Source organism: Piliocolobus tephrosceles, chromosome 13 (genome assembly GCF_002776525.5).
Source record: "Piliocolobus tephrosceles isolate RC106 chromosome 13, ASM277652v3, whole genome shotgun sequence".
Lineage (NCBI taxonomy): Eukaryota > Metazoa > Chordata > Mammalia > Primates > Cercopithecidae > Piliocolobus > Piliocolobus tephrosceles.
This window is the reverse complement of record NC_045446.1, coordinates 19,776,675-19,798,779: the sequence shown is the minus strand read 5'-3', so window position 1 is coordinate 19,798,779 and position 22,105 is coordinate 19,776,675. Positions and strand designations below refer to the sequence as shown.

General features: G+C 54.7%; 1 protein-coding gene across 2 annotated transcripts in view; it reads left to right on the top strand.

Moving 5' to 3' along the window:
- TSPAN18 (tetraspanin 18) overlaps nt 1–22,105 on the top strand; it is a 203,022-nt gene that overhangs the window by 177,420 nt on the left and 3,497 nt on the right. For both annotated transcript variants that reach the window (XM_023215789.2, XM_023215788.3), the window contains 6 exons: nt 669–741; nt 3,872–4,066; nt 12,035–12,109; nt 13,116–13,214; nt 13,685–13,867; nt 20,260–20,343. In XM_023215789.2, coding sequence (XP_023071557.1) covers nt 679–741; nt 3,872–4,066; nt 12,035–12,109; nt 13,116–13,214; nt 13,685–13,867; nt 20,260–20,343 — 699 coding nt within the window. In that variant the 5' untranslated portion in view covers nt 669–678. The remainder of the gene's footprint in view (nt 1–668; nt 742–3,871; nt 4,067–12,034; nt 12,110–13,115; nt 13,215–13,684; nt 13,868–20,259; nt 20,344–22,105) is intronic.

The following is a 22,105-nucleotide window of genomic DNA, read 5'->3' as shown; positions in this document are numbered from 1 at the left end:
TTCCCCTGGGGGAGGTGGGATGCTGGAGGTCTCAGAGTAGACGTAGCCAAGGCTCAGGAAGGCTTTGGCCCCAGAAGTAGCTTTTAGACCCCCAGGTAGGCTGCTCTCCTTTCCCTGCAACACCCTGTCTCACTGGCACCAAGCAACCGCCCTGGTCTGTTCTGTGGCTGGAGGGTATGTGGGATGGTGGGAAGTTTGTCAGGTTTGGCTTCCGGTCCTGGCTATGGGACCTTGGCAAGTCCCTCCAGGCTCTGGGCCTTGGTTTTCTCATCTATGAAATGGCCAGCTCACACCTGCAGTAGAGCAACAGTGTGAAGCGGGACTGCTGGGCACTTACCACATGTCCGACGATGTGCTAAGCGTGTTACTGTGGGATTTCAGTTCATCTTCACAACACTGCTAGGAGGAAGGTTCTGTTCTTAATCTCCACTTTAAAGTTGGAGAGAGCAAGATCCAGAGAGGTGGAGTAATTTGTCCAAGGTCACACAGCAAATGAAAGCTGGAGCCAGGGCTGAAACCCAGGCAGGGTGGCTCCAGCATTCTCATCTCTATGATCGGCCTCCATCTTCTTCCAGCCTTTGCACGGGTGGGGCTGACTGGGGAGGGGCTGGGGTTCTTCCTGGGTGGGGTCCCCCATCGGGAGGACTGAGGTGGCCTTGTGTTTTTAGGTGGAGCACCATGGAAGGCGATTGTTTGAGCTGCATGAAGTACCTGATGTTTGTTTTCAATTTCTTCATATTTGTAAGTATCCTGGGTCTTCCCAGGCCTCTGCTGGGTGGGCAGAACTGGCTGCTGCTTTGATATAGTCATACGGGGCTGAGTCCCTGAGGTGAGCACAGGTGCCGGTGCTAGAGGCAGGGGTACCTGCCAGCCAGGCTTTCATGGAAGGGGGACCCCAGCAGTGCCCATCCCACTCTGAAGAGCCCACCTTCTTACGAGAAACATTTTACACAGGCCCTGGGGTGGGTCAGCCCCTGAAAAAGGTGGAGGGGACCTCGGTCCGGTCACTGTCTTGGGATCTGACCCCTCGTGGGGAGTGGGAAAGGAGGGGATGGGAGTGATCAGAAGGCAACAAGAGGGAGCCCCACCCAACCTTATCTCCCCGAGCAGTTGACGGACTTCAGAGCTGGAGGGGCTGAGTCCATGTAGCCATCAGATATAATCAGAAACCTCTCTGGGACTGGAAGACCTGCATTCAAATTCCACTGCTGCATCTTAGCAGCTTGTGATCTGAGACACATTTCACCTCTCTGAACGTCAGTATCTTCATCTCTTAATGACCTTCCTCAACAGGCTTTTTGAAAATTAAGCAAGATTAGTTTACAAAGTACCCTGGATGTGGTCAGTCCTCAATAGCTTAGCTCCATTTCCATTCCAACCTATGGATTCTGTATATGAAGGGACAGAGGCCCGGACATTCAGGTGACCCACCCACCTGCTGGTGGCCCACTGAAGGCTCTGCTCAGACTCATGGCCCCTCCCAGGAGTACAGCTGTGGCCCTGGCTTCTTGGACCCCCACAGGCTTTCCTGGTCCAGCCCTCTCCGCCTTTGATCTTAGTACAGCCAAGACCTGGGTGAATAAACCTCCACTCATGTCCTTCAGGGCAGGCTCTTGAAAGAGGGGTCCTCTTTCTGGCCAGGACTGACCATCTGTCTCTCTCAGTGTCTATCTTTCCCTCTCTATCTCTATCTCTATATCTTTGTGTCTTTTAAAAAAATACACATTTCAGCAACTCCCTTAGTTTCTCTTCCCTACGTTATTGTCCTAAAAAGCCTCAAGCCTTGCAGATTTGAATTCTAGAGCCAAGGTCACCACCTTCCAAGCCGGGTGACCCTGAGCCAGGTCATCCTTCCTCCAGCCCCAGTGTTCCCACCTGAAATGGAGCTGGGCCCTCCTTGAAGTGTTTAGCATATAGTTGCTGAATCCCCAAATCTCCAGCAGCAATAAGGAGACACAGATTTTCCTGGAGGTTGTGGGGGAGACCAACGAGAGAGACAGGCTGGGCACAGTGGCTCATGCCTGTAATCCCAGCACTTTGGGAGGCAGAGGCGAGTGGATCACCTGAGGTCAGGAGTTCGAGACCAGCCTGGCCAACATGGTGAAACCCCATCTCTACTAAAAATACAAAAATTAGCCATGCGTGGTGGCGGGTACCTGTCATCCCAGCTACTTGGGAGGCTGAGGCAGAAGAATTGTTTGTACACGGGAGGCGGAGTTTGCGGTGAGCCGAGATCACACCACTGCACTACAGCCTGGGTGACAGAGTGAGACTCTGTCTCAGACAAAAAAAAAAAAAAAGAGAGACACTGCACAGCAGATGGCAAAAATGGAAACCCCGTCGCTGGCCGTGCCTGTTAGGTCTTTCCTTCTCTTTCCCCTGCTGAGTCCTTCAGGCGTCTCCACTGGACTACTGCCCTAAGAGTACCTACAAACGCCCCTTGCCCAAAGCCATCAGCTCTCTTCAGCTTGCAGTCCTGCTCAGCCAAGCCAAAGCCCAGCACTTTTCCTGTCGCCCAGCTGTCAACCCTCACACAGGCCTCTTGGGCCTCCGGTCCTCCCACCACACAAAGGGATTTCAAATACTTTACAGCCTGCAAATCCCCTGGTACCAAACTTTGGTTCTTCCCACAACAGGTCTGCTTCTAAAATGTATCTGTGCCCAAGAAAAATGGAATAGGCTGGGCACAGTGGCTCATTCCCGTAATCCCAACAGTTCGGGAGGCTGAGGCAGGAGGATCACTTGAGCCCAGGAGTTCGAGACCAGCCTGGGCAACATGGCAAAACTCAATCTTTACAGAAAAATACAAAAATTAACCAGGTGTGGTGGCACGTGCCTGTAGTCCCAGTGACTTGGGAGGCTGAGGTGGGAGGACGACTCGGGCCCAGGAGGTCAAGGCTGCAGTGAGCTGTGATCCCGCCACTGCACTCCAGCCTAGGTAGCAGAGCAAGACTCTGTCTCAAAACAAAAAAAGTAAAGAAAAGAAAAATGGAACAGATATTTATTGAAATCTGCTAAAGGCCTTCTATCCTTTCTTCCTTAGTGCTGCCTTAGGTTGTGGGTGTTTGAGTCTTCTTTTGACCACAAGGAAGCTAAAAGGCTCAGATAGGTTATGACACTTGCCTAAGGTCACACAGCTAATAAGTGGCACAGCTCTCTCTCTAGACTATGCTACCTCTTTCCAAAGATAAATAAGGCACGGAGAGCCCAGGTTGATGGAGATATAAATAAGAAGGCTTTTGAGCCATGGATTTGAGAGAGGGGAGCCCACTCTCAGGTTGAAACCTCACTGAGAGTCCTGTGGGGCACAATGACCGTGACTTGGTTGGTGTTTTCCCAGCCCCTAGCATGGGTGGTGCAAACACAGCATAGGGCTCACTCAGAGCATGTTCATGGACCTTTGTTTAGGGTGTTGAGGCTGGAGTCAGGGGGTCTGCGACCAGAAGGCATCGCTGACTCTGCCATGAACTTGCTGTGTGACCTTTAGCAAGTTGTTGGCCCCCTCTGTGTGGAATCAGAGGGTTGGACTAGATGACCTCCTAATCCTACAGGTCTGACCTTTCAGGAGAAGATAAAATTGGCAAATAGCCTGTATATGATACATTTCTCAGCAGCCCCAGGTAGGGCCTGGGTCAGAAATTGGATTTAGAGGATGCGTGTTGCACTTAAGGTCACGGCAGCTAGAAAAATTCCAAGCAATTCAAGGGGCGGCTGGGACTCACTGGCTCTCGCTGCAGATGAATTCCCGCCTGGCTCACCTAGTGCTTGACGCCTCCGACCCTGGGGCTGGCTCAGGGGAGTGGTGGGTCAGAAGTGCCTAACCTCCCTTTCTGCCTATTTCTCCTCCCAACTCCTCCACTGGCCCAAGCAGCTGGGCGGGGCCTGCCTGCTGGCCATCGGCATCTGGGTCATGGTGGACCCCACCGGCTTCCGGGAGATCGTGGCTGCCAATCCGCTGCTCCTCACGGGCGCCTACATCCTCCTGGCCATGGGGGGCCTGCTCTTTCTGCTCGGCTTCCTGGGCTGCTGCGGGGCCATCCGTGAGAACAAGTGTCTGCTGCTATTTGTGAGTACCCCAGCCCCCACCCCACCCCACCACCCCATGGGTGCTCTGAGGGGTGTCGGGGATCGGCTGCAGACTCCCAGGCCCTGCCTGGCTTCCATTCAGACCAGTGCTTCCCAAACTGGGGGCGGGCTGTCAAAGAAGGGATCGTGGAGATGAGCACATCTGACCGCACTCATTCGGTCGTCAATAGTCCTAAAACCCTGAGATGCTCAGCGACTTGCCCAGAGTCCCATGGAGTTGGCGGCAGAGGGGATGAAACAGACGCTAGGCTAGGACCCTTGTAGTGCTTCAGGCTGCCTCTTCCCATGCCTTTGGGACCTGTTTTTTTTCCCTGGGGCAGCCCTTCCTCTTTCCCACTTCACTTGGTTGCTTTCCTGCAGACAAGCCAGGACCCTTGGCTTAACGCACACCTAGTCTGTATCCACATGCCAGGAAACTCAGAATGAGGTTTGTGCCACATAGGCCCACCTCCAGGGGTGAGATGGTCCCAGCCTTTTCCATTTACCTTGGTGGCCCCAGCTTCCAGAGTCTGCTTTTTTGCCAGGCCCACGCCTGCAGTAGGTGAGCTGGCCCAGGTGGAGGGAGCCTTGCGTTCAGGGCTGAACAACCAGGCGTCTTCAAGGCGTGGTCAACTGAGAGCACTGACATTGACCTTCATGTTTTTCCACTTGCTTGCTATTAAAAACTCAAATATGTAATTCCTTAGTAACATCGCTAAGATGGCTAGTGGATGAGGCCTTCCCTTTGTAGATATCCAATTCTGAAGTAGGTATGATATGGCCTCTGAAGGTTTCTTAGTCATCAAGTAAATAGCCCTTGAATTCCTGTCATGCGCATGTAGTTCACTGGGTGCTGAAGATGCGTCGGGAACCAGGAGCCATGGTCCTCTCCCTCACAGACAGGCACAGGGGAGGCAGCTGAGCTGTGCGGATGAGCTGGGCAGCGGGCAGGCCTGGTTTGAGTGTACTCCCTGCTCCCTCCCCTAAGGGTGCGGCTCCCATCTAGTTCCCCGACCTCCTAGAGGGCAGCCTCCCAGAGAGCAGCCAAGTCTTCTTGTTGAATGATGGGCTGGCCAGCTCAGCTATAGATCACAACCAAACCAGACGGGCAGTGTGTCTCTAGTTCTCTAGTCTCCTGGATTCCCATGGGTGGTGGTGCTTGGGGTCTCCACCTGCTTTCCTGTGCTCGGTGGGTGGGTCTTCTCTCCTCTAAGAAGTCCTGGACTTGGAGAACTTCTGGGCTGAGCCCAGTCCTGCTACAGGGTAAGTTAAAAACAGCCGTGTTTAGAGAAGTGTGGATGTGGCTGGGTCAACTTGCGGATGCTCCTCGTGTGAAAATTGTGGGCAGAGTTAAATGACAGGGAGACGTGGGCTGGTTGGCTGGAGGGCTCCCTTGCAAAATTCTGTGGATAAGCCAGCAGCAGCAGTGCTGGGAGGAGAGACCTAGCACCATACCTCCTCCCCAGATGAGAGCACACTGCACGGCCCCATTCATATCCCGCTGAGATGCCCCCCATCCAAAGGAAGTGAAGTCAGCTGCGAAATGAGTGACAGGGAGTCTTGGGCCCGTGTGTCCTACGACAGCGCACACTGCAGACTTCATTTGAAGCGAAACAAAGAAAAACTGTGAGCGCCCCCTGGTGGACAGTTCTCTACCGCTTGTCACGGTGCTTGCAGAAGTCTTGGCTGGGGAGCCCGAGGAGACTTTAGAAGGAGCTGGGATATGGGTCCCAGGACACACCCAGCCTCCCTTTCCCCCTCCTCACCTCGGCCCCCAGGGGCTCATTCATTGTTAATGGGCTCAGCTCTGAAGCCAAGACAGGAAGCCAGGCTGGTGTTCTTGGCTGGGACCAGGCTGGGGCAGCTCCAGTCTCCTCCAGTAAGTGGCTGCCTGCAAACCTGCCAGCCACCCGAGGACGTCCTCCCTCCCATGCTATGGGAGGCAGGACTGAGACCCAGGGATAGGAAATGTGTCCATGATCCTCCCGAGAGAGCCGATCCTGGCTGCCAGGCTGGGGGCCCTTCGACAAGGCCTGATGGCAGACCCTTCCCCTCCCCTCCCGACCCCGTCTCTCCCTTTGTCCCCCTTCCTTCTGCCTATCTGTGTAGCTCCCTTTCTTTCCTCTCTGCCTCTGTCCTTTCCATCTCTGTCCTTTCTTTTTCTTTTTTGACAGGGTCTCAGTCTGTGGCCCAAGCTGGTGTGCAGCGGTGTGATCTCGGCTCACTGCAGCCTCAACCTCCTAGCCTCAAGTGATCCTCCCACCTCAGCCACCTGAGTAGCTGGGACCACGGGCACATACCACCACACCCAGCTAATTTTTGTATTTTTTTGTAGAGACAAGGTTTTGCCATGTTGCTCAGGCTGGTTTTGAACTCCTGGGCTCAAGAGATCTACCGCTCGGCCTCCCAAAGTGTTGGGATTCCAGGCGGGCACCAACACACTTGGCCTTGTCCTTCTCTTGATCTCTGTTTTTATTCCTACGCCCTTTCCTTGTCCCTGTTCTGATCTCTCCCTTCCCCGTTTCCCTGTCTCTCTCTCCACTTCCTCTGCTTGCCCTCCCCTCTCTAAGGCCCCACCCACACAAGCCTGGGGTCACAGTGTGGGTCAGAGGCAGAGGACGCTTGGATCAAGGTCTTCTGGCTCCCAGACCAGGGCCGTCCACAGGCCCCTAACCTGGAATGGACTCCAAAATTTACCTAAAATTATGTGCAAAATGTTATGGCAGGGCCTATTTATGTGTATTGTATATACGTGGATTGTGTGCATACTCATGTGTGTTTGCATGTGTGTTGTATGTGCATGTATGTTGTGTTCTATTGTGTGTGCTTGTGTTTACATGTGTGCATTGCTTTGTGCATGGGTGTTGTATGTGCATGGGTGTTAGGCATGCATGGGTGTTACATGTGCGTGGGTGTTATGCGTGCGTGGGTGTCGTGCGTGCATGGGTGCACATATGTATGCATGTGGACATGTGCCTGTGTGTGCACATGTGTGTTGTGTGTCTATGTGTGTTGCCTGCATGGGGGTTGGGGGGTTCTGTGAGTATTTCCAGAGAAAGGCACCAAAATTTCTGGAAGGTTTTCAAAAAGGTTTATGCCCTAAAAAATAAAAAAACCCACTTCTCCCTTCCTGGCTGAACCCGGACCTAACTGTGTGGTGGTTCCAACGGAAGAGGGCATGGAGCCTCACCCCCGGCAGCTTCTGGTCACTGCCTTCCCAGCCTGTTGGAAAGGAGAAAAGGCTTGTCTTGAGAGGGGCCAAAAGAGTGACTTTAGTCAGTCCAGGAAACCTGGCTCAAAGGCTCGCAAAGCAAGGAAGCCTTGAGATGGGGCTGAGGGTCCCCTTCCCTCTGCTCTGAAACTGAAGTCCCACAGGGCCTGGGGCCAATCAGTCTAATGACCAGACCACCCTGTGATCAATTTATCTATCTAAAGATCCATTTTCCAAATACTTGCATTGATCAGTATGATAGCACTCACATGCAATAGGACAGTTTCAGCCTCCTATTGAAAATTTGTGGCATCCCTTTTTCCTATTTACTCACCTTTGAGTATTTCAAGGATTTTTTAAACCAACTTATTTAAAAATTCTAATTTTAAAAGTATTTTATAATGAAGGCAAGCTCAACTGGAAAAAAGAACAGCAAAAAGAGATGAGTCTATTCAGTAAAGATAAATGAGCTGAATTGTACATGCGGTATGTAAATTTGGTAAATATTTATTAGACAGGGGAACTGTGAGCAGACATTGCCTATAAGCAGATGGGTTAGAGAAGCCTGGAAATATTCCCAACTAGGCAACACAGCAGTTTCCTCCCCTTTGCTAATTTTTCCATCCTAGGGAAAGTGATGCAAATTAGAGGATCAGGAATGGCTGACAATTGTGTCCTTAGGCAAATGGGATGCAAACCCCGGGAAAGGCCTTGATGAGGGGAAGCCCCAAGAATGTCTGGGTCCAGGGGAATTCCCCAAAGGACTTTAACACTGGTAAACTGTCTTAAGCAGGATGACATTTTCATGCTGGAGAAGGGCGAGTTGGCAGAAGGGACATCGTGACTGCCGTGGGCACCACGGCCTTGCACTTTGATTCACACTCCCACATACTCAAGTCACGCCCAGGCCCTGTGCCTGGGAAGGCCCACTTCCTCCAGTCCACGGCTTCCCAGGTTTATTTTTATATCTCATCTCCTGATGCTTCAGCTCAATGGAAACTCCATGAAGATGGGGACTGAGTCTGCCTTGTATACATTTATTTGCCAATACCTAGCACAGTGCCTGGCACGGAGCAGGTGCTCAATAAACAGCCCTGGAGCCAAAGAACAGAGAGAAGGTGGTATCAGAGGTTTGGCTAAGTGCATAGACTTTGGAGTCAGAAAAGCCCAGGCTCTAACTCCTGCTCTGCCATTTCCTGGCTGTATGACCTGGGGCTGCTCACTTAACCACTCTGAACCTTAGATTCCTCCTATATAAAATGAGGATAATCACACTTCCTTCCCAGCAGTAGTGTTGCATTCGTGAACCAGTGGGAAATGCATGTTTTGCTTGGCTCTGTTTGTGGGATGCCTAAGCACTCTATAAGTGGGAAACTAGAAGCATTGGTGCTGAGCCTCAGGAGGCTTTGCAGGCCGTGTGGAAACCGTAAGACCTCGAGGCTCCCGTGGCTTCCAGGGTAACACGGTGATGAGAGGCTGTGTTCCGCAATCAGAGTTCTTGGGGTGAAGTCCCAGAGCTACTACCCACCAGCTATGCCAGCTTGGGCCAAGTACTGCTCCTCTCAGCCACAATCCCCTGTCAGTAAAATGGGGGTGTTGCCGATAACAGCATCTGTCTCAATAGATGAGAGGGCTTGATGAGATGATCCATGTAAGATCCAGTGTCTGGGTAGCAAGGACTCAGCAGGTAGCTATTGCTGTTTTTCCAGAGCCACCCACACCAGCGCTTGTCTTCGGGAAGGGTGTGCTTCCTCTGGGCTCTAAGTAACCATCTGAGCAGCTCTCATGTCATGCCAGTCTTGCGAGAAGCACTGCACCTGCATTACCTCGTGGAAGCCATGCGCAGTCATCCTGGACGGCACACACACGTCCCAGAGTGACGGGCACGCAGAGTACACGAGGCTTGCGATCTGCTTCGTCCATTATTGATCACTGTCCAGGCCGAGGCTGGTGGGCACGCCAGCTCCAGCTCATTGCCGTGGATGGAAACCATTTCCGAGGCTGCTCCTTGCCAGCCTGGGGATCTGCCAGTAGCTCCAGTGAGAGGACAGAGGGCAGGGAGGGGCTCCTCATAGAGGCCCCGTGTAATGGAAGCGGATGGCCATCCATCACCAGTCAAATGGAAGTGCCAGGATCCCTGCCAGCGGCCTCTGTCACTGTCACAGGGGAGGTGAGGCTGCAGAGGCAGAAAACACATCACTCAGCGGCCACTGAACCCAGAGCCCCCCATCCTCCTGGAAATGAGAATTGTCGGAGTGGCAGAATAGACCATGGGCATTGTGACCCGGGGCACAGGAGGCTCCCCCCGTCCCGCCCTCATCACACTCCGCTCTGGTTGGGGAACTCTGCTCCCTGACCTCAGCTGGAGGTCAGCCCCCTCTTCAGGGAGCACACGAGCATCTGGCCTGGTGTCCCTCATCTGGATGTGCCAGGCAGGCCACCCAGCAGACCCTGCTGACCTGTGGAGGCAGACTCCTGGGCTCAGAGGAGACAGTGACAGAGCAGTGCCCGAGCCACACCCTGCATCAGGAAGCAGACGCAGCCTGGCGCTCTGAAAAGGCAGCGGGGCCAGGAGGGAAGCATTCTCTCTGCGAAGCTCCGAAGAGCCCTGCACCTGTGGAGTAGTCATTTCCCTTCTCCAGCTGCGGCTTCCTCACCTTCAAAAAGGGGGAAACTACACAGAAAAGAGACCGTGAGAACAGCGTCCGGTGCCCGGCAGTCCCCTGTGAGAGCAGAAGCCTAGGTTGGAGCAGCTGGAGCCCAGTGAGACCTCAGGGGCTCAGGTGCCCACGGTGCATCTGAGGGCTGAAGCAGACTTGACATGGTGGCTGGGGACAGAGGCCAGCCAGCAAAATGCAGGAGTGCGGAGTGACACATCCCCACCGCAGGCTGGCTGCTCTGCTGAAGCAAGGGGCCCTCCTTAGGTTTGGACGTTTAAAAAAACTAAAACCTGCCTGCCAGGCCTCAGAGATGTTTTATGTCCGTGCGCTGAATGGACAGATTCTACAGCCCTCCCGAGGCTCTCACTAAGGTGGTCCCCGGCCCATGCAGTTTGGAGAAGCCTCAGGTCCTCTAGAAGGCAGCCGCTGTGGGTACTGGAGTCAGGGAGGGAATTGGACTGGGGTCTCCCTGGGGTGGGGATAAAGTGACAGAAATCTTCTGACCACAAGAGGCACATTCTGGGAGAGAGACGCCTAAAGGTGTTGTGAGCAGCCCACAGAGCATCTGCGAGGAGGCCAGTGCATCACCAGGAGCCGGGCCTAGGAGGTCACAGAGGAGCCTGCTCGTGGCCCACATTCGCTGCCCTCTGCACATGAGAGCCCAGTGCCAAGCTCAGCTTGGGCTCATTTCCAACAGAGGAAAGGCTTTCAGATTCCTCGTGATTCCCCACAGGGAACCCCCGGAAGTGGGTCTCCACATCCCCATTTTTCTGGCAAGAAAACTGAGGCTCGAAGGGGTTTGTTTGAGTGATTGTCCCATGACATGTGAGGACAGACAAGGCGGGCCCTGAGGTGTCCTGACTTGAAGCCCAACACCCTTTGCCTCCTTCCAGCCTGGCACATCAGGGGCAGGCAGGCAGTCCTGACGACTGGGACCCCAGAGAGCAGATCTGGCCGCTGCCTAGGTGCCTGGGAGGGCATGGAAGAACCAGTCTCTGTGTGTGCCAGGGATAAAGTCCTCTGCTGGTGGTTTCCAGGTAGGGTGACAGTGGACTTTGTCAAGGGCACCAGCTATGCTGAGTAATGAAGGCAAAGCCAGTTTCTTCTGTTGACAGCTCTCAGCCCAAAGGAACCCACACAATGACCAGGGCGGGTGATGTGGCAGATTACAGGGCCTTCGTTGAAGGCGAGTGCTTCACCCCGGGCTCATTCATCCATCTAAGAGTCCTGCGTCAGCACCTGTGCTGACCCAGACGTCCGAGCAGGCAGCGCACTGAGTGACAGCCCCTGTGCTAATGCCGTGCGGGTACCTCTACTGGGCACTGTGGTGTGGGGGAGCCCAGGAGAGGGGCTGGGGCTTCACCTGATCTGGAGAAATGCAGAACTGGTAGGCAATGAAGGGCAGTGCCTTCCTGGCAGAGGTAACACAGCCTGTCGAGGTCCCCGAAATGAGAGGCACTGTGGTTCATTCAGGGAACATCACATTCAGTGAGTGCAGCAGAAGCCTGTGTTAGATAGCCACCTCCTGGCCCCTGGGTGTTGAGATTTGGTAGTCATACCACCTTCCCTCCAATCTTATTCCTTGGATTTTGGCTGAAGGTTAATGTGACCTCCCCACTTCCTATGGGAACCAGAGGCAGTGGGGCAGGGAGAGGTGGCCCTGGGGCTGGCAAGATGGGGAAATCCAGCTGCAGATCCCCAAGGCACTCAGGATTCTCACAGCCCGTACAGCCCACACAGAAGGAAATTTACCCAGAATGGGCTCAAATGGGTTTCATCAGCGATCTCCTTCCAGGGCGTCTGAGTAGGGTTGTTCAGGCTGCACACTGTACAAGAAACCTCTCTAAGGGTACTATTTGCATGGAATGTATATATTTGTTTATTCTTTTCATATTTTGATCACAATCCTGTTGACTCCAAGGAGGAATCACTGGTCTGTTTGTTATGAAAAATGTCTGACTGATGGCAGTGGAGTGTCTTAATCTTATAAAATGAGTATATTGCATCACTGGTGTAACAGATGGACGAGTGCATTGGCCAGTGGCCGCCCCACCCCTGCCTGCCCTCTGGGCTCACAAGCCTGTTCCTCTCCCTGCAGTTCTTCCTGTTCATCCTGATCATCTTCCTGGCGGAGCTCTCAGCAGCCATCCTGGCCTTCATCTTCAGGGAAAATGTACGTACCAGGCTTTCCTGCCTCCTGCTATCAGCAAGAGATTGGTGGCCATTCAGATCTGGCTTCTCCCCTCATTGAAGGGTCTCAGAGAGTGGGCAGCCTCTCATCTGGCGCTTCCAGCCCAAGTCATGGCCCCACCCGCCTGGCAAGGCCCCCCCAGGCCAGAGAGAGACCCCAGTAAGCCTGTTCCTGCAAGGGCTTTTCTCTGCTCCCAAAGCATCTGGTACAACCCCATAAGAATAGTCAGAGAGGCTATCCCAAGCCCTGGAATGTAGGAGCACAGGGCAGACTGCTCTCGGAGGAGGCCAGCTGCCTCCCCTGAGTTGACAAGAGCCAGGCAATAGCCAAAGGGAGACTGGGGCGGGGGAGGGGGAAAGATGAGAGGGGAGGAGGGGCAATGGAACAGGAGACACAAGATGGCCCTGGGGTAGAGGAGGCAGGCGGGGAGGGTGGTCAGCACAGAGCAGAGGAGGAGGCCACCACAGCCCGTGGGCAGACAAATGTGCCCAGATGATCTCCTCTGCTAAGCACCACCCAGGGCCCTCGTCTTTCGCTGCAGCAGGAGGGAAGGAGAATGTTTTGAGAGAAACTGAGAAGGACTCTTCTCAAAATTGATGTACAAAGACTTCTTGCCTGGTCCTGTAGCTTCTTCAGGGCCTGGGACCCAGGGCGTCTGCTTGGCTCTGTCTGGGGAACAGCTCAGGGTGGAAGGGGTGGGATGAGGGGCAAACTCCCCGCCCAGATAAGCCCTCCCTCTGGGCAGAGCTGCGCAACCCTGACCTCGGCTTCATGAGGTGTGCATGTGTATAGCCTTCGTTTCTACCTTGGGGGTAAGGAGACTGCCCCAAGTTGGTGGTTTAGGAGAATCCCAGGGGGCCTGGTACCAGGATGCAGAGCCCCTAGCTCTGATTCCCCCAACTCCCAAGCAGGTGGATGGAGAGACGAGGGAGGGTGGGGGCCTCACCCAACTGCCAGGCCTCAGCCCATCTTCTCCCTCTGCCCCCAGCTCACCCGAGAATTCTTCACCAAGGAGCTCACCAAGCACTACCAGGGCAATAACGACACGGATGTCTTCTCCGCCACCTGGAACTCGGTCATGATCACAGTGAGTGACCCCCCAAAGAGGCTGTGAACATTCAGAGCCATGATGCCCAGTGTTCACGTGCCCACGCCAGGCATCAGTAATCAGACCTGGCCTTGGAATCAGCATCCACGCAGCATTCCAGGCACACTTGATCACAGTCCATATTTGGGATGAAACCTGTTTGCTATCCCTGCCTTGGCTCCCCAAGCAATGGTCATTATGATGATGATAATAACCAGAGCAACTGTTTATGGAGGGCTAAGTGCCTGGTGAGGTAGGAATTGTTACTACCACCCCGTTATAGAGATGAGGACATCGAAGGCCCAGAGAAGCTGAGTGGCTTTCTCATGGTCACACAGTGGGGACAGGGGGAGCCAGCCCATGCCCAGTCTTCTGATGCCACTCCTTTGCAGAGGCTGTCTGTCCTTCTCCGTCCCTGCCCCTGTGTCCTGCTCCTGCCCACCAGACCCTTCTCTGGGATCTCCCCCTAGTTTGGTTGCTGCGGGGTGAACGGGCCTGAAGACTTTAAGTTTGCATCTGTGTTTCGACTCCTGACCCTGGACAGTGAAGAGGTGCCAGAGGCCTGCTGCCGGAGGGAACCCCAAAGTCGGGACGGGGTCCTGCTGAGCCGGGAGGAGTGCCTCCTGGGAAGGAGCCTGTTCCTAAACAAACAGGTACCAGCCCTGCTCTCCAGACAGGGGAGTGGGTCTGTCGGGACTTGGGTGGCCAGAGCTGGGTGGGAGGTGCTATCACCCCAGAGGGTCTGATTCCCAGAGGGAATCCCAGGGAAGTGCTGGCTGTGATACGGGATGCCTGCACCTGAACAGGGGCTGATGGAGGCTCCGCCCAAGCCCCTGAGATCCAACCAAAATGGGGAAGGATGACAGTGGCAGATGGTCTGAGGCTGGAGTGGGCATTTGGGCTGGGGCTAAGGGGTAAGTAGGAGTTTTCCAGTGTTTCCTGAGTTTCTGATAATGCAGGTCCAAAGGGAGGGAGGGGGAGAGAACAAGAATTACACAATGGGGGGCCCTTCTTAGCCATGCACGGTATTTTGGAGGAAGCCTCATTTGCCACGTGGGGCTGCCCTAAGGCAGCAACGTCTTCTTGACCTGACTCTCCAAGGTCAGAGAAGCTCCTAGACTTTTCTGGTTCTCTTGCAGCCTGTGGACTTCCTCTCAGCCTTGGAAGAAACCCTTTCCCTTCCTGCACGTGCCATTTTTAGGGAAGATGAGGGCCTGGATTTGTGTACCTCCTGCCCACACTCCCGCACGAGTTCACAATGCCCTTGCTCTTAATCCCCTTCTTCCTACCGACCAGCCCCCACCCTGCCAGTGTGGTGTGTGACCAGGCTAGGCAGGAAGAGAGTGAGGGAGAGGATGAGGATGATCTAAGCCTGGGCCCTGGGCCCTGGGCCCTTGCTTGAGTAGGACTTTAACGAGGGTCTCATGGAGAGTTCCAGATGCAAGACACACAGCAGGGGACAGGAAGACAAGGCCTCTGTTCCTTCGAGGCTCATGAGCTCAGAGGAAGTGCAAGATGAACAAGCAGCAAACAAACGAGAACTAATCATTTCACATGGTCATGATTGCTGCGAAGAAATAACACCCCACAGATGAGGGGCTAGAATGGGCCTTGGGCGGGGGCTCAAGGCACAATTTGCAAAGTCCCAGAGGAGGTGACAGTGAGCAGAGGCCTGGGTCCTGGGGCTCTGGCGGGCTCTTTCCAGCCTCAGCTCTGCCCCAGGAACTCAGCCCCTCTGGCCCTGGCACCTCCACATGGATTCCTGAGGCCCTGAGGGCCATATTCTCTCTGTCCCTCATCATCCTGCCTTCCTGCACTGGGGGAAAGAGGCTCAGTAGAGAAATGAGGGCCCTGAGTTGAGGCCACTGTGGACGTGGGACAGAGAGACCTGCCATGGGGAGCAGCTGCAGGGTGGGGAGGGGAGTTTCAGGCTTCCATGGCAGGTAGGGATGGGCTGTTAACTGCTGCGTTGCCTTCGCCAAAACACCTTCTCTGGACTTCACATTCCATACGTTGGCAGAGGCTGCTGGCTGCCCCCTGTGTTCCATTCACCCCCGCTCCCCGGGGAAGAGAATGGTTATCACACCCCATGACCACCAGCTAGAGGCTGCACTTCCCAGCCTGCCTTGCAGCTAGACCGTGTAACCGAGTTCTGGCCAACAGGAGGCGAGCAGAGGTGATTTATGCAACTTGAGTCGTATCCTTAAGAGAAAGTGCTGTGCCCACCCCTCCTTTTTTCCCTGTCTGGGAGTTGGCAGAGGGAGGTGGCCCCTAGGATGGCAGAGCATCCAGAGAGAAGGAGGCTGGGCCGTGGACAGTCCCATGGTGCAGCGTGACCACCAGAGCGCAGGGTTTTATGTGAAAGACCAGTGAATTTCTCACTTGTGGAAGGAGCTATTGTTTGAGATGCCCGTTGCCAACAGCCAAACTTAGAGCCTTCTAATGCTACTTGTAAGTTTTTAGGAGGCTTCCCATGGGCCCCGTTCTGCGTATAAGATGTGCTTCCCATTTCTGGATTCACCCTCCGTTAGGATATCTCCTTTCCTCCCTGGGCATGTCTTCAAAATCGGAGCTCATCAGAGAGGTCCCTGCACAGCCACATTCCTTCTTTCCAGTGACTCTGTTGTTCCTGAGGATCTGAGATTGGCTCCTGGGGTTTCTTTGCTGAGACGTTCACGTCCCTCCTGAGCACTTCTTCCTGTTAAAAACCTGCCGCAGTGGGACTGTCTCTATTTGTCTTTTTCTCCAAAGCCCCCTTGCTTAAAGCCCAGAATGCATTTTTTTTTTTTTTTTTTTGAGGCTGAGTCTCGCTCTGTCGCTCAGGCTGGAGTGCAGTGGCACAATCCTGGCTCACTGCAACCTCCACCTCCCGGGTTCAAGTGATTCTCTCACCTCAGCCTCTCAATTAGCTGGGACTACAGGCACGTGCCACCACACCCAGCTAATTTTTGTAGTTTTTGGTAGAGACCGGGATTTCACCATGTTGGCCAGGCTGGTCTCGAACTCCTGACCTCAAATGATCACCCCCTCGGCTTCCCAAAGTGCGGGGATTACAGGCGTGAACCACCGTGCCCAGCCCCAGGATCCATTTCTGACTTTGCTGGCAGGTCCATGGCAAGGATGTGGGAAGAGTTGAGTTCGCTGTGGGGGTTGGGGTGGGGGTGAGATATGCAGGGATGCATGGCATGGCCACAGGGGCATCCTAGTTGCTCTATGGCCCCCTGGTCCACATTGGTGGTGGACCTGGGTAGACAGGGGGCTTTTACACTGTGCCAGTGAGAAAGGACAGCAGGTAAGACCAGGGTGATGGCGGTAAAGACAGACAGGTGTGTGGATCTGAGAAATGTTCAGGAGGCAAAATCTACCAGCCTTCGTGATGGGTCCTCATTGGAGGAGGGGCAGGAGGAGTGAGTGAGTGACTGGCTTCTGGTTTGGGGAAGATCTTGCATTCAGTCTAGGGCATGTTGAGTCTAAGAAACCTTTGGAGGCCAGGCACGGTGGCTCATGCCTGTAATCCCAAGACTTTGGGAGGCCGAGGCCGGCGTATCACCTGTGGTTAGGAGTTCAAGACCAGCCCGGCCAACATGGACAAACCCCATCTCTACTAAAACGACAAAAATTAGCCTGGCATGGTGGCATGCGCCTATAATCCCAGCTACTTGGGAGGCTAAGGCAGGAGAATCACTTGAACCCAGGAGGCAGAAGTTGTGGTGAGCTGAGATCGTGCCACTGCACTTCAGCCTGGGCAACAGAGTGAGACTCCATCTCAAATGAAAAAAAAAAAGGGGGCTTTGGAACAGCCGAGCAGAGGTGCCCAGCGGGCAGTTGGGTGTATGGGGTGGAGCTGGAGGGGGTTGGTGCTAGAGATGTACATGTGGGAAGCATTGCATGTAGGTGACCATTGTGGTGGCAACCAGGCCTGGCTGCCCTCGTCAGATTAGGTGGGGGGTGACTGTGGGTGGCAGCAGGGGGCGGGGGATGTGTCCACCCAGCAGAAAGGGAGGATGGCACTGGCAACAGCGCACATGGTTAGAGGACTCAGTCTGTGGTGGCAGGCTGGGGAGGGGCTCCGCGCCATGTGTCTCACCGGGTGGTGACAGGGGAAACAGTCATGGGGGACAGATGGTGGGAGGCAGTGAAGCAACCTCCAGGTGTGTAGATGTAAGCTCTGAGCTACAGCAGGGCCTGGCCCACAGGAGGGAGAACCCAGCCGCCCATGCCAGCCCCCTTTCCCTTTAGAACAGAGGAAAGACGGGGAATTTGGAATCCCCCTCAGTGTAAATCCTGGCTTCCCTTCCTCGTGTGTGCACCAACCTCCCCAAGGGTGTCTCTGTTCCTGGGAAGCTTCCATTGGCCAACCTGGGCTGCTTGGTTGAGTCCAGGGACCTGAAGGGTCTTTGGTGCCAAAGCCTGTTAGGGGAAGATGAGCTGTCAAGGCCCAGGTGCCACAGAGCGGGGCTCAGCTTCCCTCTGCTGGACAAGGTCCCCAGCTTCTTGCCAGTTTCCCCAGGTAAGGCATCTCAAAATCAATTTCATGCTCCAGAAGAGAGATGCTGCTTCTCCTGTCCCCTTCTGGTGTGTGTGTGTGTGTGTGTGTGTGTGTGTGTGTGTGTGTGTGTGTGCGCGCGCGCGCATGTGCATGTGAGACTGTATTGCAATAACATTCAACTCTATGCTCAGACGCTTTCCACCACTCAGGATATGCTGAGAGAGCAGCACAGAGAGACAGACAGTAATCCTTGGTAATCCTAACAGGGATTGAGATTGAGAGTTTGCTACTTGCCAACACTCTTCCGAGTGCCTTACCTGCAGTATCTCATTGTATCCTCACAGCCATCCCATGAGGTAATCTACATGGCCCCATTGTATAGATGGAGCAACTGAGGTATAGAGAGAGGAAGTAAATAGCCCAAGGTCGCACAGCAAGCAAGTGGCAGCGCTGGCTGGGACCCCAGGCAGCCAGGCCCCAGGGCTCACCTGTGTAACCATTGCCAGCTACCACTCTCCTGGGCCATTGCTGTTCCCTGTCTGGGAAACCCCTCAAAGAGCTTCACAAACCCAGGGTGTGTGTTGGGGCTGCAGGATGTGGAATGATGTGCCTGTGGCTGGCGGGCACGCCGTACGCGGAGGGGATGATGGGAGGGCCGAGGCGTCCCCTGCCAGGGCTGATCCCGAAACGATGCAACTCGTCTCTCTTTCCTTGCTTGCAGAGCAGGTTAGTTTTTTTGCAATTATAGTTCTGCGTTTTAGGGTTCTAATGCTTCAAAATTGCGTAACAAAGGATTTGGGGCTCCAGCATGGGTATGCTGCCAGATCCGGGATGGACCCTGGGCCTCACTGAACGGATGGGCCAGCCCTGAAGGGACCCCCAGCCACAATCATGTCCTGACCTGGCCTGGGGTAGGGACCCCTGGGTTGCCCTTAGGACTCCGTCCCAGTCATACAGCCCTTTACTGGGCTCCCAGTGCCACAGCAGAGACAAGGCCTGAAGGTTCAATTAAGATCTATTCTCCTTGTTGTCATCTCTGGGCTTGAGGTCTTTCAAAGCCTGGCCACACACAGCCTGGTCACTAGAAATTACCTTGGGCATCGTCCTATAATGCTTATTCCTGGGCTCCACACCAGACCCACTGACCCAGCGTTGTGAGGCGAGGCCTTGGGATCTGCATTGCTAACCACTTCCCGGATTATTCCCATGCACACTCAGTCCCGAGAGTATCATGGACCCAGATCGTTGTGCTGGTGGGGTCTGTTTCTATCTGGGTAGATCCTGTTTGCTCCATGGGGTTCCAGGGAGGGCTTCTGGGGGCCTTCCCGGCCCAGCTCCTGGTCAGCCTCCAGGCAGGTACTAGGACACCACCTGGCCACTAGTCCCAGATCAGGCCCTGCTGTCCACCTGCCTGGGTACAGCCTCAGTCCCACTTTTGGCCAAAGGGGCTGGGTTTCTGCGTGATGGACAACAGAAGTGAGTATGCCAGCACCCAGGAATCCCCGGTCTCAACAGAGCCCAGAAATAGCAACCGTCACCCAAAAAGGGCTGGGCATGATCTCTCCACCCCCACCTGGGGACTTGTCCCCTTGCAGGCTCTCAGCCTGGGCCCAGAGAATATGCAGGTTCCTATAAAGGAAGGAAAGTTCTCCCACTTTGAAAATATGTGTCATTCAAAGCAAGTACCATGCATCAGTCTCTGTGGTCAGCATGGGGGAGGGGAGAGTTATGAACATGAAGATGACCGAGGTGTGAGGTGCTCAGGGTCAGAGGGGGCAGCAGCCATGGACTGGCAGCTCCTGGCTTGGCACTGGCTTGCTTTTTCTCTGTCTCGCCACGCCCCATTCCTCTCTATTTATCTCAGTCTCTATCTGGATCTCGATCTCTGTCGCTGTCTCAGTTTATATGTATCCAGGATTGCTTAAGAAAGCAGTAAGAGCATGGGAATTAACTCCAGAGCCTGTGGGCTGGGCTGGTTCAGAAAGCTGCCCGAAGGAGGTAGCACGCGAGCAGGGATTTGAACGCTGGGCTGTTTCCTTGGGGAAGTGGCTGAAAACCAGAACTCCTGCAGCCAGGCAGGTCACGAGGAACAGTAGGGGAGTGGGTGTGGGACAATAGGGAATGGGATGGGGGGATCCTGCGGACCCCAGGGAGCACCTGTTGCATCCAAACAGCAGCAGCTGCTGATGGTGCTGATGTGAAAAGGAATAGCTCCCCTTGTTGGTTCTTCTGATTTCTCCAGAGGTTCAGATATTTATGGGAAATTTCCCAATATTCCAATCACTGTAGTAGTGACATAAGACATGGCCTGCACACCGTCAGTTCTCTGCCTCACCTTAGGGGCCGCGTGGCAAGGATGGTCTTTGGTGCGATGCTGCCAAGTCGCTGTTTCTGGGTCTCCTGCCCTGCACCCCCTCCCCACTGTCCCGTCTCAGCAGCCATGTGATAGGGTGAGAGCTCTGGGGACACCTGCCAGGAACCCTAGTCCACTTGCTGACTCTGACTCCGGGACTCTCACCCCTGGCCTTAACTTCACCTCTCATCCCTCCCTCCAAGGGCTGTTACACCGTGATCCTCAACACCTTTGAAACCTACGTCTACCTGGCTGGAGCCCTTGCCATCGGGGTACTGGCCATCGAGGTAAGCAAAGGCCTCCACTTCTTCCGCTCCCCAGGATGAAGCCTCACTTGGAGCCTAGGCAGATGCCCCCAGCCTCCCTCCCTCTTCATGTCCTTCACCTGCGACCCAAGGGGCCCCCACTGTGGGCACTATGGGGTGGTAAGCCCGGCTGTGTCTCTGCTGCCTGAGAGTCATTCTTGAACTCTGGAGGTGAAACATGGGAGCCAATGGCCCAGAAGTGGGGATGGGCAGGCCCTGAATGTCATACCCACTGCCTCCCACTCCCCCATCCCCATCCTCACCTCCACCCCAGCTCCATGGTCCAGAGAGATTTCACGCTTGCAGAGGCATCGGCACAGCTGCTTTGAAAGACAGGCTGCAGCCTGTGGTTCGAGATCAGGCCTTTTCTCTCTGGGGTGTTCAGGGCCTACGGGGCCTTACGCATCCATTACGGTGGTCTTAGCCTCCTTTATCTAAGGGCCCCTTGAAAGGTGAGCTCCTGCAGACCGTTTGCAACCACCACTAGGTGGCGCCTCAGCCAAAGGGAGGAGTGGCCGCCTCCCATCTCTGTCCTCTGGGATCTATGCCTGCTGCTCCTGGGGGCTGGACAGAGCATTGCCCACACCTAACCAAACCCAGGAAGGGGCACTCTGGGGTCTCAGCCAGTCCTCGGCCCGCGGAGGTAGGAAGTCAGGCAGCCGGATCCTCAGCTTCCCCCTCCAGCAGCCTGGGCACCTGGCACCATGAACTTCGCCTTGCCTGGTTTCCCACTGTGCCTGCAGCCCACCAAGTGCAGTTTCGTGGAGACTACTGGGGATGGCGGAGAGGGAGGCATCATTTATTATTCATTCCTGTATTCAACAAGCACACATTGAGCCCTACTGTGCGCCAGCACTGTTACGGGTGAACAAGTCCCCTCATGAGAGGCAACAATGAACACGATAAATCTGCAGCAGGGAACTCACACGAGTGTGTCCCATGCAGGAAGAGCATGGGCCTTAGAGTCCGGCTCCCAGCTCTGCCCCGCTCCAGATGCAGGATGTCTGAGTCACAGTTTCTTCATCTGCAAAGTGGGCTGATCACCCTGCTCCCAGGGCACAGAGGGATTACAGATGACGGGGACGGCAGCATCCATATACTTGATCTGCTGCCTCACTCCCAGCCCAGCCCATGAGCCTGGCTGGCCAGCCCCATGGGAGGCAGAATCCTGCTCAAGACGGATACCTTTACGTGGCCCCGTCCCGGCAGCCCCTCCCCACCCCAGTGAGCCTCCTGGTGATTTGGCCATGACCTGTGGTCTGGGGACTGTTCCCGTGGCTACTTGCAGTGAGCTCTGGCCATGGGGACATCAGCAAATCTGGTCAGTCGGTGAGCTAGGGTCTCCCTGCCCCACCACCCCGGGCCCTCAGCCAGGTGTTCAGGAATGGAGCGCCTAACTCCGGGAAGGGCTGCAGCTGCTTGCCTATTCATAGCAGTCCTGGTAACCTTTACTGAGCATCTTCTAGATAACAGGCACATTACATCATTAGGTAGTTGCATTACACTTACATCTCACCACCTTCCTGTGAACTGGAGGGGAGCCTGCAGGGGTTGTGAGCATGGGCTCTGGGGTCACAATGCCTGGGACTCAAACCCCGGCTCCCCTGCTGGTGGCTATGTGACCTCAGGTAGGTTACATACCTCCCAAGAAAGCACTTAAAACTGTGCCTGGCACATAGCAAGCTCTGGATACATACTGAGGCCCAGTGCAGGGAAGTACTTTGCCTAAGGTCACCCCCTGGTA